General features: G+C 46.2%; 1 protein-coding gene across 5 annotated transcripts in view; it reads left to right on the top strand.

Moving 5' to 3' along the window:
* The window catches only part of BCR (BCR, RhoGEF and GTPase activating protein), a 101,547-nt gene that overhangs the window by 79,191 nt on the left and 7,935 nt on the right, over positions 1-14,421 (top strand). For 4 of the 5 annotated variants that reach the window (XM_027696769.1, XM_027696767.1, XM_027696770.1 and 1 more), the window contains 9 exons: positions 310-384; positions 1,530-1,627; positions 2,283-2,414; positions 9,792-9,851; positions 9,982-10,091; positions 10,900-11,039; positions 12,474-12,608; positions 13,188-13,293; positions 14,091-14,253. In XM_027696769.1, the coding sequence (XP_027552570.1) occupies positions 310-384; positions 1,530-1,627; positions 2,283-2,414; positions 9,792-9,851; positions 9,982-10,091; positions 10,900-11,039; positions 12,474-12,608; positions 13,188-13,293; positions 14,091-14,253 (1,019 nt within the window). Of the gene's footprint in view, positions 1-309; positions 385-1,529; positions 1,628-2,282; positions 2,415-3,728; positions 3,937-9,791; positions 9,852-9,981; positions 10,092-10,899; positions 11,040-12,473; positions 12,609-13,187; positions 13,294-14,090; positions 14,254-14,421 lie in introns of those variants that run through there. The other variant, XM_027696768.1, reaches the window with a different exon arrangement.

The raw sequence follows: 14,421 nt of genomic DNA, 5'->3' as shown, positions 1-14,421 counted from the left end.
TATTTTATCTCTAGTCTAGACTTAGCCTCTATATTTTACTTTTATATTTTTACTTTATATTTTACCTTGAATTTCTTCCATGCTGTCTTGCTGACCCTAGAAATGTCACTGTAGAAGCCTCCCACTGCCAGAAGGGATTGCAGGTGACAGTGCTCCTGGAACAGTCTCCTCTCTTGCCAGAATGGCTGTTTTGTGCTCCTGCCATCCTTAGGGACAGTTTACCCTCTGCTCATTAACCTGTGTAATATCAGTCTCATCACTCTCAGCTCCACTGTGAATGTAACAGAATTCCTTGGCTCTTTTGTACAGATGATGAATCCCCAGGTCTCTATGGATTCCTGAATGTCATTGTCCACTCTGCCACAGGATTCAAGCAAAGCTCAAGTGAGTTGCAGTTCTGTGACACACAGAGGTACTGACAGGGGTTAGATAAGTCATATGCTGGGACAGCTGGCCATGGACTGATATAGGGCTGCAGCATCTGTGGTGATGGTGAGGAGGAGAGGGGTTTTGGGGAACTGGAAGTTCCTGCTGTGAACTCTCAGAAAGATCACCATCAAGGGTCAAGCATAAAGCACTTATTTTTAGGCCTAGTCTGGGTTTTTAAACAGTGTTTGCTGATTACCCACCTCTTCTAGAAACAAGTCAGCCCTTATACTGAATTCTTTCAGCTGTATTTTGTTTTACAATGGAAGAATGGAAAGCGTTCTCTGGCATCCAGATTTTTTGTTGTGAAGAAAGAGCTGCTAAAATTCAGGGGCATGATTTGACAGAAGGATCAAAAAAGGTGACAGACTAGAGCGAGGAGGACCCTGGTAGGAATAACTGTGATTCCCAGACACTGATGGGGATAATCTAGAACAGCTGCCCAGGTTACCTGGCCGTGTGGCTGGGGATCCTGTTCTAATCCAAGCTAAGTGTGCAGTCCAGGGAGGAAAGGAGTGCACTGGGAGTACATCCCTGTTGGCTTCCTCCTGCTGAGCCACTGACTGCCCAGCTGCTGCCTGACACCACATTTGTAAGTTAAGACATAACTTACAGATGGGGCAATGAGCAAGAGCTCGTTAGTAGCTCTTCAGAAGCACCAAATACCACCTGTTTAACCACTTTGTAAAAATAATGAGGTTTTTGCCCCCTGACCTGCTCCCTGAGGGATCCTGCACTGATGCTGTTCTAGGAAAATCACTGTGTTGATGGGGTCCAGTATCTACCTGGGGAAGGTTTATTGCTCACTGGTGTACACCTTCAGCTCAGTGTGGATTGATCTGGGGAATATTGGATAACAGCATATGCCTGATTTTTGATAGAGATGAAGGGCTTGTCTGTGCTGACATAGTTTATACAGCTGGGCTGGTACTTCAGCTTCCTAAAGGCAACTGGGCTGATCCAGATGATGAGATTTGTATGGAATGATGTTACTGGTACTAATACAGAGATGGTGGAGCTGAAGACACACCCTGGAAGTGATTAATGCGAATTTGGAGATTCTAGAAACTTTTTAAGTTTCTGTTGCTGTCTCCCCTCCTCAGATTTGTACTGCACGTTAGAGGTGGATTCTTTTGGGTATTTTGTGAATAAGGCCAAAACTAGAGTTTACAGAGACACCACAGAGCCCAACTGGAATGAGGTAGGTTTGATTTTTCTTGCTGTGACTTATTCCATGCGCCAAACATCAATTCCACCAATGGAAGAACTTGCTGCATGCTCAGCACTTGTGCTGCACTTGCTGCTGCTCAGAAAGCCCTTTCCTGCCAGGTTCATTTGGCTGTCAGGGCTTGCAGAAGATTTTCTCTTGGATTAGCTGTAGTTAAACAAACAATTTGATACAAATGAGTCTTGTCCAGCATTTCATCATTTAAACAGATGCATGTTTGATTATTTTTTTAAAGACACAAGTGAAAATATGTTGAAGGAGGTGGTTTTGTTTATTTGTTGAGAGAGGGAAGAATTAGCTATAGACATTTTGCCTGCTAACAGGCAACTGGTGGTGAGCAAAATTCGTTACAAGGAAGGTGGGTGAGTTTGTGTCTTTGAACAATGCTTTGCTGAGACCCAGTGAAACCTGACTAAGGAGTGAACCATCTTGGTCTCTGATTTGACCACCTTATATATACAAAATACAATTTCAGTTTATTTCTAGACCAACTCCATTAGCAAGGAGGTTTTGGTCAGTCCTTAAGTGCTCCCTTCTGATGAATTTTAAGGAGACTAAATTGATTATTATGAGACTGGTGTCCTCCTGTGATGCATCCATAGCTCTTTCCTGTCCTGGTGCCCTGCAGGAGTTTGAGATAGAGCTGGAGGGCTCACAGACACTGCGGATTCTGTGCTATGAAAAGTGCTACAACAAAACCAAACTCACCAAAGAGGATGGAGAGAGCACAGATCGAATCATGGGGAAAGGGCAGATCCAGGTAAGACTGTGCTGAGCTCATTCCTGCTACTCTTCCTGCAAAACATCACAGGACTTTTGAATCCTGGAGTGCTCCGGGGAGGTTTTTTTTCCTGCATTCTGAGTGTCTAAGTATTGAAGATTTTTGTCTAGACAGTGAGGTACACGATGTGACTCACAGAGAGGAAGGCAGCAGCTTTTTTCCTCTTGCTTTGTGCCCTATGCCTTCTTCAGCATCCTTATGGAATAGCTGCTTTTTCAAGTAAGTTTGTTTTGATCTCTCATTTGCCCATTAACTTCCAAACTTCCAGCCCAGTACAGGAGCTGCACTGCCCCTGGGCACTGCTGAGGATGCTCCATTTGTGGCAGGAGGAAGTAATGAATATCCTCTCCCCTCTGTAAATCATGTGCTGGAAAGTGATGGATGTGTTGGCTGGGCCCTGGAGGACAGGCTTATTGTCCTGATAACTGCCATGTCCAGGGCATGGTGTCCATGACAGCAGGGGGCATCCCAGGGGGATTTCCACTGCGGAGAATCCATGTGGGTCACTTTGTGTGGCAAATTTGTAATACAATAGGGGAGGTGGTGGTTGCAAAGGGATGCTGCTCCTGGGGAGCTGCTGTGTAGGAGCGATCTGGCCATCCATGGAGGATGACATCAGGAACATATGTTCCCCCTCTTGTTCTGTGTCTGTCCACAACTTCAGGGGGGTGTTTAAATGGCTGCTCTGAGGGCACATTCTTTGTGCTGGAGTGGCTGTTGTACAGAGCAGAGACCCTGCCCAGATACCTTTGTCTCTCTGGGATGCTCAGAGATCTCCCCATTCCCCTCCGTGTACCAGTGCCTGTCCCTCTCCCTAGCACTGGAGCGATGGTTGGGATTGCAGAACAGCTGGGATTGAGGGCAGCCTGTGGGATCCCATTGCTCTGCCAGGGTTCACTGGCCAAATGACTCCCATCAGGGCTTTCCCTTCCCTCCCTCCTTGCAGCCCGAGGCTGCCACGTGTCACAGGGAGAGCTTTTGTCTCAAATGCCTGGTGGGATTTGGAAGGGAGCTGGTGTACAAATCAATAAATGCCAGCACAGGGTGTCTCCTGTGTGTGTCTCAGGCCGACCAGAAATCTGTGTCCCTCCTGCTAACAAAGGTTATTTTCCATGGAGATGAGCAACTACAAAAGAGCAAGTTTGCAGCCCTGAAATGCCCCGGGGATTTGTGTGCTTATAACAGAGAACCCTGAAATCACTGACCCACTAAATCCTACAAATATTTTACATAGAAAGATTTTAAAACCAAATCAAATCTTTTAAATTTTAAGTAATTTTTTTCTTCATACAGGAGTGGGCATTTTTCTGCACAGCAATGGCATATTCTGTTAATACATTTTATATTAAAATAAGTAAAAATACTCTCTGGTGACACTTGCATATTAATTATATCTTGATTCTTTTAGAAAAAGCTAAACACTGGGAAGGTTTAAAAATGGAAAAAATTCAATAAAAATGTTTTTTATTCATGTGCAAATGTTGCATTCTGTTATATCATAAAAGGCACATGCAAAATTTCTCTTGCTTTCTGTACATCCCCTTTACAATTTGTAAAGAAATTTGGTGAACTGCCAGAGCATCCTCTTAATTCTCAGTGATTTCTGTTCCATCACACAAATTTTAAACACTGTTGAATAACTGCAAAGAGAAGTCATAAGACAGTCTGGTAAGATTTTGGATTGATAAAAATTATTAAAGGTTTTACTTTGGCTTAGTTTTATTTTTAAAGTAAACACCATTTCTCGATTAAGAAACCATAATAATGCAACAACAAAATCAGATGGCAGCCTGTGGCTGAAGGCTGGCTGTGTAAATGCTGTGTTAAAGCATTTTTCAATCACTGGGTTTATAGTTATTTTCTTTTAGGATTCTCCAGGTGCTTTTACATCAAATTTTGTTTACTTTAGAGTTGGTAGTTTATCCTGGGCTTTCTGGTTTGTTGTTGTTTTTGTTGCACTGTCGTCAGTCAGCCGAAGTCTGTCTGTTAAAAGGCAAGATCTGTAAAGCTGAAGTAAGACTTCTTTTCCATAAATTCCCTTTAGTTAAAAACTCTGGGAACATGAGTGCCTGCATCCTCCTGTTGATAAAAGCAGAGGAATTTCTGTCTTGGCTAAATTGCAGTGTATTGTTAAGCCATGTATTATTGTAAGTATGCAACTTCCCACTACTGGGAATTCTGACTCACCAAATTCTCTGAGCTTCAGTGATGAAGACAATGCATCAAGGAGACAAGGACTGTCTTGGCTGTGAAAATGTTTATTAAATCTCTCCGTTACATTATGGCACTGGAGAAAGGAAGACTGGAAATTGGTCCATGTGGTCACAAGTTTCCAGGAATGGGCAGCAATTTTAGTAGCTTCCATTGCTCATATTTTCTTTTCCAATGAAATATTTTATTTACCTGTATCTATAGCCACAGGCAAGAGCTGCTTCTTTCCTTGCCAACCTGCAAGTTTTATCCCTGAAAAGTAAAACAATGAGGTTTTAAAATTGGGGGACGTCCTGGAAATGTAGGAGTGAATTCCTCAGCAGCCCTGTGGGCACGGCAGCGCTGGGTGTGTAGTGTTGGATGGCCACACATGGCTGGGGGCTTCTGCTGCACCTCAGGCATGAGAAACACCATTCCTGGCTACACTGTGCAACTGAAATTATTGGGAGACTTGGGGCAGGAAGGAATGACCATCATTTTATAGGAGGCCCTGAGGCTTAGTTCAGCTGTCAGCATCAGCTCCTCTCAGTGTGAACACCCTGGCGAATTTTCTTTCTGCTGTTACCTTGCAATCCATCTTTGACCCTTGGGTTGCCCCTTTTGCTCTTTGAATTTTGCACTTCACGTGGCAGACACATCCCCCTGTTTTGAGTGTAGCAGCCTTTGTTTGGTCCTGAGACTGCATCTTAGTGGGCACATAGGTCAGCACGGCTGCCCTGGGAACAGACTGCATGAGTAAACTGATACTTCACCCTGGGATCCGGCTCCTCCCGTTGGTGCCTCCTAGAAATGCTGTTTCCTTTGTTGTTTTTCTTTTTTCTGCATGATCAGCTCAGGCAGAATATTTCCTTCTCTCTCACAGCAGTGCTGGAAAATCAGGGAGGATGTGACCATAGATCAGTCATTCTGTGGAAGAAGTGCAACACCATTCCTCTGTTGCCTTGCAAAACAATCACTCTTATCTGCTTAATTATCTGGGATGTCTCATAGCAGTGCCCATGGCTATTTCAGGCACTAAGTTGTTTTCCATGTAAACCATGTTTTCCCTGCTGTACCTCCCAAGTGTCAACTCAGAAACCCTTTACACCCTTGAGTTCGTTTAAGCAGTTTGCTCAAGCAGAACAGTGTCCCAGCAATGAAAATAGGGGGGAAATGAAGAAGGCAATGGGTCATGGCTAAAGGGTGATGGTGGGAAAGATTAACCTGTCAGTGGGGAGCTGTGAGAAGAATGGGGTTATGGCTGAACTGGGAGTTTCCAGCAGCAGTGAGAACTCTGACAGCATGTATGTCACATCAGTTACAATTCAAAATTGATGGAGTGTAAAGTTGCCAGGAGATTTAATAAAGGGAAGAAGTAATGTGAACGAATAGATGAAAAACAGTAACCTTAATGTTTCCTCAGTCCTTGCTCTTTCATTTCTACTTAGGCTTCTTTGTTTTTTCCTCTTTCTATATGTTTGCTTTTCTCTCTGGGGAAAAAGAAATAATCATCAAGCTCCCTGTGATGGTTTCCTAAGGCAAAGCACAGACATCCTTCATAGTGCCTGGCTTGGATTTGCCAGACCAGCACCCCCAGTTTGCCTTTTCCCAGGTCCTCACCGCTCTGCTCTGCTCTCTGACTGCAGTGCCCTGTCTGAATTCAGTGCTGAGCTGCTACAAGGGCCAGAGACCTGCACTCAGAACCCCCCTGTGGTGCTGAGCTGCTTTGTTCTGTTGTGTTTTGGGCAGGATACAGAGAGGTGTTGGCTTAATTAATTAGTGAATTTAGGGCTACAGCTTGCCACCACAAATACCGGGGAACAGGCTACAGGGGAGGAAGCAGCAAGCAGACAAACTGGTTGGTTTGTATTTTCCTGTGCAGCACGAGCTCTTGGTGGGGACTGTGCAAACAAGCCCCTGCAGTACAGTCTGTGAGGGGTTTAGCAAGTCTGTCCTATTTGCACAGGGCAGGGAAACAACACAATGGTTCTGTTTCAGTGGAGATGGCACAGGTGCTTTTGTCATTCCAACCAAGGCACTGTTTGAAGGAGCTGTGTAGAGGGGCAGTAAATGTCACTGTCAGATGCAGAGGCAGCCATTGCACAGGGCCTCCCCTGCCTGAGCTGGCACAGCTCGCTGGGAGCTGCCTCCCTTTGCCACACTGGCTGGGGATTGCATTCTTCTACTCCATGTTCTTTCTTCCAGGTCAGTGATTTCCTAATCAGGCCAGAAGACAGCATGACCCCATTTGTCACAGGCTCTCTGTGCTGGAGCATCTCTCTTGCTAGCTCTTTGTGCTCAGTGTGCTCTGTACCTCCTGCTCCAGCTGCTCTGTTGCTCTTGCTGGCCCCAGAAGGTCAGTCATCAGTTGGGTCCAGGACTGAAGCTCAAAGTCTCAATGACGTTCTTGGTTTCCTGTTGACTGTTTCCTACTGTGACTTATCAGACTGTTAGACCTGATCTTCCTGTCTCGCTCAGTGTTGCTGAGACCTTATTCAAGCTTTGCTCTTTTAATAGCTTCCATCATTTTGTTTTGTTATTTAAAAAGCACCTTGGGGGGGATTTTTTTTTTCTTAATTGCTGTTATTGCCAGTGAGTTATGCAGGGTTGGCTCGGGTCAGCCAGCCCTGGTGCCTGTTCTCCCTGGCTCCATTCAGTACCAGCTGTTCTCCAGCAGGAATCAAACAGCAGGTGGGGAGGGCAGGAGTCCTGCCAGCCCCGCAGCAAAGTTCAGGGAGAAGGGAGCAAGAGGCAGCAGCAGAGACACTCAGGTACGTCCACAGGCCTTGCTCAGCAGGGTGAAGTCTCTGTGAGCTTTCAGCTCCAGCACTCTGCTTCTGCTTGTCCTTTGCAGCCATGTGAAAGTCACTCTTGAGACAGAGCAGGCTGGTGTTTGGCTCGTATTTTTTAACAGCTATTTACTTGCTTTCACTTTGTGCAGTGGCAGGAGTTCCCTGGTCAGTACTGAGACATAACCAGTAATACCTGTTAGCTTAAATAAACTGTAACTGGATTCTGCTGGACTCTAACGTTTTTGGCAAATATTCAAAACCCTCCCTCCTCTTCAGTCTTAAGCAGTCTCTCCCTGCTATAAATAATACACTTTCGGTGACTCCGTTCTAAAAACATATGGAAAACTGCTTCCGAGGAGGAGGATTGGCTGTGACTGTGTCCATCAGCAGGGCCATTTTGGCAACTTAACCAGATAACTTTTTAGGCAGATGGAGATGAAGCTTTCAGGAATACTGAGCATGGTTGTCCTCCATAGGAAACCAGTCACTTCAGAAATGGTTTCCTCTTGATTCTGGGAAAGAATGCAGTTGTTGAAAGAAACCAAACTTCCAGCACGGAAGTTGAAGGAAGAACAGCCTAGACTCTGGCCAGCTCGTGGGGACCTTGGCCAGCCACACAGGCGGGGGCGGATCTGTTCCGCCGGAGTTAAAAGCGAACCCCCCTGGCAGGAGCTGCAGTTTGGGTTTGCTGAGCCACTGGAGCCAAGCACTGCTGCCCATTGGCCTCCTGGACCTTTGTGCAGTCCCAGGATGTGGGAGCTACTGGTTACTGACTATTCCTTACAAGGGGTCTTCAGGAATTTCTGGCGGAGTTGCACCTGCAGGAGCCGGTCCAATTCCCCAGGGAAGCAGGTGTGTGCCGGCAGCGTCCCGCTGTGGGCTCACGTCCGTGACAGAGTGCGCAGGCACAAGGTTGGCCTCACTTGCTTGTTCTGTTGCTGCTTGGGGTCTCTGCAGTGTGAAACTTTCCTCTCTGCTGGTTGTCTTTCTTTGGGGAAGGGCATGGGGGCACTTGTCTCTGTAGCTGTCAGCAGCACTGGGCTGCTCTGCTGATGTTCTGAAAGGCTGTGACCGTGATTGTCTCAGATCTCCCAGAATTTCCTGCAGCTGCTGTTGTTTGAGCATTTCTCTCACCTGCCAGAGCACCCTGTCTCTGCACAGGCTCTGTGAGAGGAGGGAGCTGTGCTGCAAAGTACCTTTGGTTGCCGAGGGTGTGTTTGCTGACAGCAGTAAACTCAAGACAGAGGCTACTGCAGTTGCCTGTCCTGGTCTTACTGTGCCTCAGTGTTCCAGAGCCAAGTGCTACAAAGCCGTCTCAGGAGGCACCAAATTCCCTACTTTGGCTGGTTCTGATTGCTGATCCAGTCCCAGTGCAGGCAGCTCTTTACTCTCTCTTGCCAGTCTCCCTGGAGCTGGGTTTGGATGTGCTTGGGCTCTCCCAGCCATTGTTGGAATTGCTGGGTGATGTTTGAGCACTCGAGTCAGTCACTCCCCAGCCTCACAACTGTCCACTCGAGATCAAGCAAAGCTGAAAATGGGAGATTGGAACTTGGTTCTGTTTAATGAATTCTTCCAGCAGCAGGGTCAGGTGTTCTTCCTGCCTCCATTCTCAGATAGAAATGAAAAGGACTAGGCAGGTTGAAGGAGAACAACTTTCCATGATTTCTGGGCCGATTTTCTCCCTTTCTCCTCTGTCGGATCCTGACAGAAGTTTGGTTTGTTTAAAGTTACTTGCCTGTGTATGGATCACTTTGTATTTCTCTTCCTTGATCTCACTCTTAAGGTCATTATGTCTTTTGAATTCAGTCCTTCTTGGAAGTTGTTGGCTCTGTAGCCAAAAGCTATGAAGTTCTCCAGCCTGGCTTTTTATTTCAGTGCAGTAATTTCACACTCACCCAACCTCACCTGTCTGTAGAAAACTGCAGTGGGAGAGAGTTTCTCTGTTTCAAATCAGAGTTATTTCAGAAATCTCTCCTCCCTTTCTCTGACTCCTGACCCTGTGGGATGGGACGATTTTGGCTGTCCATGTGCCTCTGTGTGTGCCACAGCCATGAATGCAGTGTGAAAACTCAGGTTGTTGCCATTCAAACATTGACCGTGCTCACTGAGGTTGCCTTTGTTGTTGAGCAGACACTGCACACATGTTGCTGGATTTTTTCATGTATGTGAGTCCTCCTCAGCCCTGCTTAGAGATCCACACAATATCTGAGCATCTCATTATCTGAAACTGGGAAAACCTTGGAGTGTGTGTTTTCCTGGGGACAAGAAATAACATGTTAAAAGTGATGGTGCCCTGCTCACTTGCAGAAGCCTTCCAGGCTGGCTGGTTTCTCTGAAGTCTGTTTTCAGCTCACGGGTAACTTCTGTTTTTCAGCTGGACCCACAGGCACTGCAGGACAAAGACTGGCAGCGCACGGTCATCTCCATGAATGGGGTAAGTGCAGCAAACAGAAATCAGCTCTGCTTCTGTACCTCCCATGGGCTTTATTTCTTTGCTCTTCATTGCAGCATGGGGAAAATAAAATAAAATGTTTAAAAAGTGCCGTCTGCTCTGTGTTGTTCAGGTTGAGGTGAAGCTGTCGGTGAAGTTCACCAGCCGGGAGTTCAGCCTCAAAAGGATGCCGTCCCGCAAACAGACCGGCGTGTTTGGGGTCAAGATTGCCATTGTCACCAAGTGAGCTCAGGGGTCACATTTCTCCCCGTTGTTTTGCAGAAAGGCAACTGGCCAATGGGGTGCACCTGCCTGTGCCCCCCGAGGGGTGTGGCAGTCCAGCCCGCTCCACTCGTGCAGTGGGCAGATGTGGCTGCAGACAGGAGATGCTCTGTGTGCTCCCAGCTTCATTTTTTGTAGGGGAAAAAAGCAGTGTGCACACAGGCTGTGGGACCCAGGGTGTTTACTGACAGCTTCTCTGAATTCCGGAAATCCCTCTTGCCCTTGCCTTCTCTGTACTTAGCTGACATGGTCACAAATTTCCAGAGCCACTGAACAGTGATGTTTCCTTTCCATAATCAAAAATGTTCAAGGTCCTTGGATCCTGTTGTATTATTTTAACCCCTGATCTTTTGTCGTGAATCATTTGCCAGCAGAAACCTGTTTGTTCTGTTACACGATTTGGGAAGTGTTGTATTTCCTCTCTATGGAATTGTATTAATTTGAAGGCAACCAAGTTGCTATGTATCCAAGGAATGTTTGGGAATCCTCTGATAACCTGGGCAGAGTCACAGGCTCTAGAGGCACGGGGACCTGGCCAGAAGCTCAAGTGCTCAGGGAAACCAGGCTGAGACAGTCAGAAAACCCTCTCCAGTTTTAAAGGAGTTTTTCAGCTCAGTCCTGGTTGCCTGCTCAGACTTCCTTCCACCCCATTTTCCAGAAGAGGTTTGCACAGTGAAATGTTGGGGTGGTTTTAGCCAGCCTGGCTGGCTGGGGGAACAGGCACTGAGGGCCTGGGCTGTGCTGAACTTGTCTCTCTGGCTTTTTGAAGGAGAGAGAGGTCGAAGGTGCCTTACATAGTGCGGCAGTGCGTGGAGGAGATCGAGCGGCGCGGGATGGAGGAGGTGGGAATCTACCGAGTCTCTGGGGTTGCAACGGACATCCAGGCTCTGAAAGCTGCCTTTGATGTCAGTAAGTATTTGTGCCTGATGTTCTCCTTTGCTCTGCGAGAACCTGCCTGAGCTCCCTGTCAGGAGGCTCTGCTATTTTTAATCTTATGTTCCCCAAGAAGCATTGAGAGGTAGAGATCCTTGCACAAGGAGAATCATTTTAACCCTGGCTGCATATTTTATTAATATCCTTCAGCTACTGATATAACTTCAGACACACAACAGAATAGATCCTTGTTCCAAATCATGCTTTTGTTATTCTTCCCAGCAGACATGAAATGGTGGGCTTACCTGCCTTGCCAAATCTTTGGAAATGACAGACACCTTTCTCAGGGGAAACGTCAGCAATCGGGAGTCATAATTTCCTCACTGTCCTGAGGTCTCCAAATTAATAGAAGTCCTTAAAATTAAGAATGTTTTGTGAAAGGAAGCCAGCAAAAAAGATATTCTAAGGTTGACTGTGAGGGGTATTTATGAAGCTGGGGTTGGATGGTCAGGGCTCCTGAGTTCTCTTCTTAACTCTGTCTAGACTGATGTGCATAGGCTGTAAAATTACATAATTTGACATTTGCAAAGCTTTCTTTGATCTGGAGCAGAAAAGGGCTCCTTACAGGTGCTGCATTTAAAACAACAGCCTGTGTGTCCCAAAAGGCATCCAAGATCAGGCAGGTGAAACACCTCTGAATTGTTGAGGTACAAAAAGTGAAATTCTGCCTTACTTCCAGCCTCCACGTGATGGTCCAAGAACTGCTCAAGCCACACTCCAGCTCTCTTTTTAGTCAAGCAGTCATGAGGCCTGTGCCAGTTGCCCAAATTCACCCTCCCTGCACTTTTCCTTCACTTCTTAAGTGAAATATTTTCCGTCTTGGATTTTCTTTTCAATCCCCCTAAGCTACCAAAACATCTGCTGAATCTCCACTGGTGCAATAAGGGTCTTTCACAGATAGAAAACCAACTTTTTTCATTTCTGTTAAATGCTGTTTTACGCTAAATTCCATTAAACCAGTGTTGGCTCTGCTTGTTGGTGTTTGTTTTAGGGAAAGGGGGTGGTTTATTGTTCCTAATAGTAACAAAAGTGAAATGTGAGCCCTGAATTGCTTTAGCTACACTCAGTGGGGAGTTAGAGACCTCAGAGTCTGTTATTCCAGGCTGTTAGAAGCAGGGAATTGGAATAACAACTGTTGTCACTAACAAAAGTCGAAATGCATATAAAATACAGTCAAGCAGGGCTTGTTCAGACCAGGCACAGCACAGCAACTTGGGAGTGTGACGTTCTCTTGACTTGATGTAAAGCCATTTGCAGTCAGAAGGTTGCTCATTTAATCTGGGGAAATGTAAACAGGAAAACTCTCAGCTATTTGGGCAAAGACAAAGGATAAACAGACCCAAAGCGAAGAAAAAAAGGAATGCAAGGCCAGCAGCTCCTTTACCCTGCCCCTGCTCTGCCCTCTTTCAGACAACAAGGACGTGTCGGTGATGATGAGCGAGATGGACGTCAATGCCATCGCGGGCACCCTCAAGCTGTACTTCCGCGAGCTGCCCGAGCCCCTGTTCACGGACGAGCTGTACCCCAACTTCGCCGAGGGCATCGGTGGGTAGCAGCAGAGGGAACACTTGAGGATGGAAACTCTTCAGGAGGAGGCTGCTCCTGGAGCAACACAATTGGTAGTGTTGGACAGAAGCCTGAGCAAGCTGTGAGGGTTGTGGAACAGAGCTCAGAATGGAGCGTTGGAACGACAGCGCCTTCCCACCTGGCGGAGTATGGGCGCCTGCCACGCTGGATTGCAGGCTGGAAAAGCCCAGGTTTCTGAAGGATGGGTTCAGAACAGGATGCCAGCCTGCCTGCTGGGGCTGTGCAGGCTGGCTGCCCAGTCAGGCTTCCAGGGAGGCCCCCTTTGGAGGGGAGGGGGGTGTACCCTGTCTTACCTTGATACAGGGGAAAGACATCAATGATTGAAAGTCTGAAAGCACTTGAACTGCTTGAGAGAAAAATAGCCTCTATGCATTTATGAAATAAAGGGATATTGATGTGCAACTCTGACCTTCATTCCAGCCTATGATGTAACCACAGTCCATCCAGGCCCATCCCTATGGGCTGGTCTGGGAGGTGGCACAGTCAGTCAGATCCTCACTCACTGCCTGGGGTGATGTTTTGTTCTCTGTCTTACAGCACTTTCAGATCCTGTTGCAAAGGAAAGCTGTATGCTGAATTTGTTGCTGTCGCTTCCAGAACCCAACCTTGTGACATTCCTTTTCCTTTTGGACCATTTAAAAAGGTAATATGTTGTTCCTTGAGACTTGCATTTAATGTGTAAAGCATTGTTATTTTGAAAAGAGGAGCCTTTTCCTTAAATTTGTGCTGAATCACACAAATGAAGAAGCATTTGCTGATCTGCTGTGAATGCTCATCAGATAACTATTGTCTCATACTCACTTAGTGAGGCAGTAAATCCTGAATTCCATTCCCACTCATACTGAAAAAGGATTAGAACTGGAGGAAAGGGGTAACAAAAGAGTCAGGGCTTATCTAGTGCAAATGCAAATTCCTGCTGCAATGTCTCTGCAAAACTGCACCTGCATCTGGATCCAAAGGTCTGGAAAGATCTTTGTGTAAGTCATGAAGCTTTGGCCATGTTTAAGGTCTGGTGAGCCTTGTCTCAAAAGGTGTCTGAAATCCAATATAATCTGTTTTTAAAATAGATAGCACTTTGCCTAAATGCTCTTGTCAGTTCCTTGTTCAGTCAAGTCTTTCTGATCTTGTCTGTGTAATATGGTTTCAACTGTGAAAAGGTATTTCCATGCATTTGATATTAATCAATAAGCTGGCTTAATACCTGCCCAATGTATTGATTTGCATATGTATGTTGAACACACCAGAGACTGTTCCTGGAGACATGAAAGATCATCTTGTGACTGAGGTTCTGGATTAAAATCCAGGAAATCTGGGGTTTACTTGTGTTTCTGCTGAAGGCTTTTCTCTTGGGCAAATTTTTAAACCATTGTGCCTCAGTTTCTCATTTGTAAAACTCAGGTATTTATGAGGATCTGCCTCGTGCATTGTTTCTTCTCCCAGGGTTGCTGAGAGGGAAGGCGTTAACAAGATGTCCCTGCATAATCTTGCCACTGTCTTTGGACCAACACTGCTCAGACCTTCGGAGAAGGACAGTAAAATCCCTGCTAACCCAACCCAGCCCATCACAATGACTGACAGCTGGTCACTAGAAGTCATGTCCCAGGTAAGATCCTGAATGTGCCATTGCATCTTGTGAAGACACTTCCTGGCAAAGGCCTGGCTCAGCCACCCCACTGTGTTTTCGTGGCAGTTTTTTTGAGAAACATAAAACAACTTCTGCCCTTACAGTGACATTTTAAACTGTTTGTAGAACTGTGTTTCTTCAGGCAGT

The sequence above is a fragment of the Neopelma chrysocephalum genome, unplaced genomic scaffold, assembly GCF_003984885.1.
Source record: "Neopelma chrysocephalum unplaced genomic scaffold, ASM398488v2 Primary Assembly neopelma1_116, whole genome shotgun sequence".
NCBI classification, from domain to species: domain Eukaryota; kingdom Metazoa; phylum Chordata; class Aves; order Passeriformes; family Pipridae; genus Neopelma; species Neopelma chrysocephalum.
The sequence above is the reverse complement of the archived record's forward strand: the minus strand, read 5'-3'. Positions and strand labels throughout refer to the sequence as shown.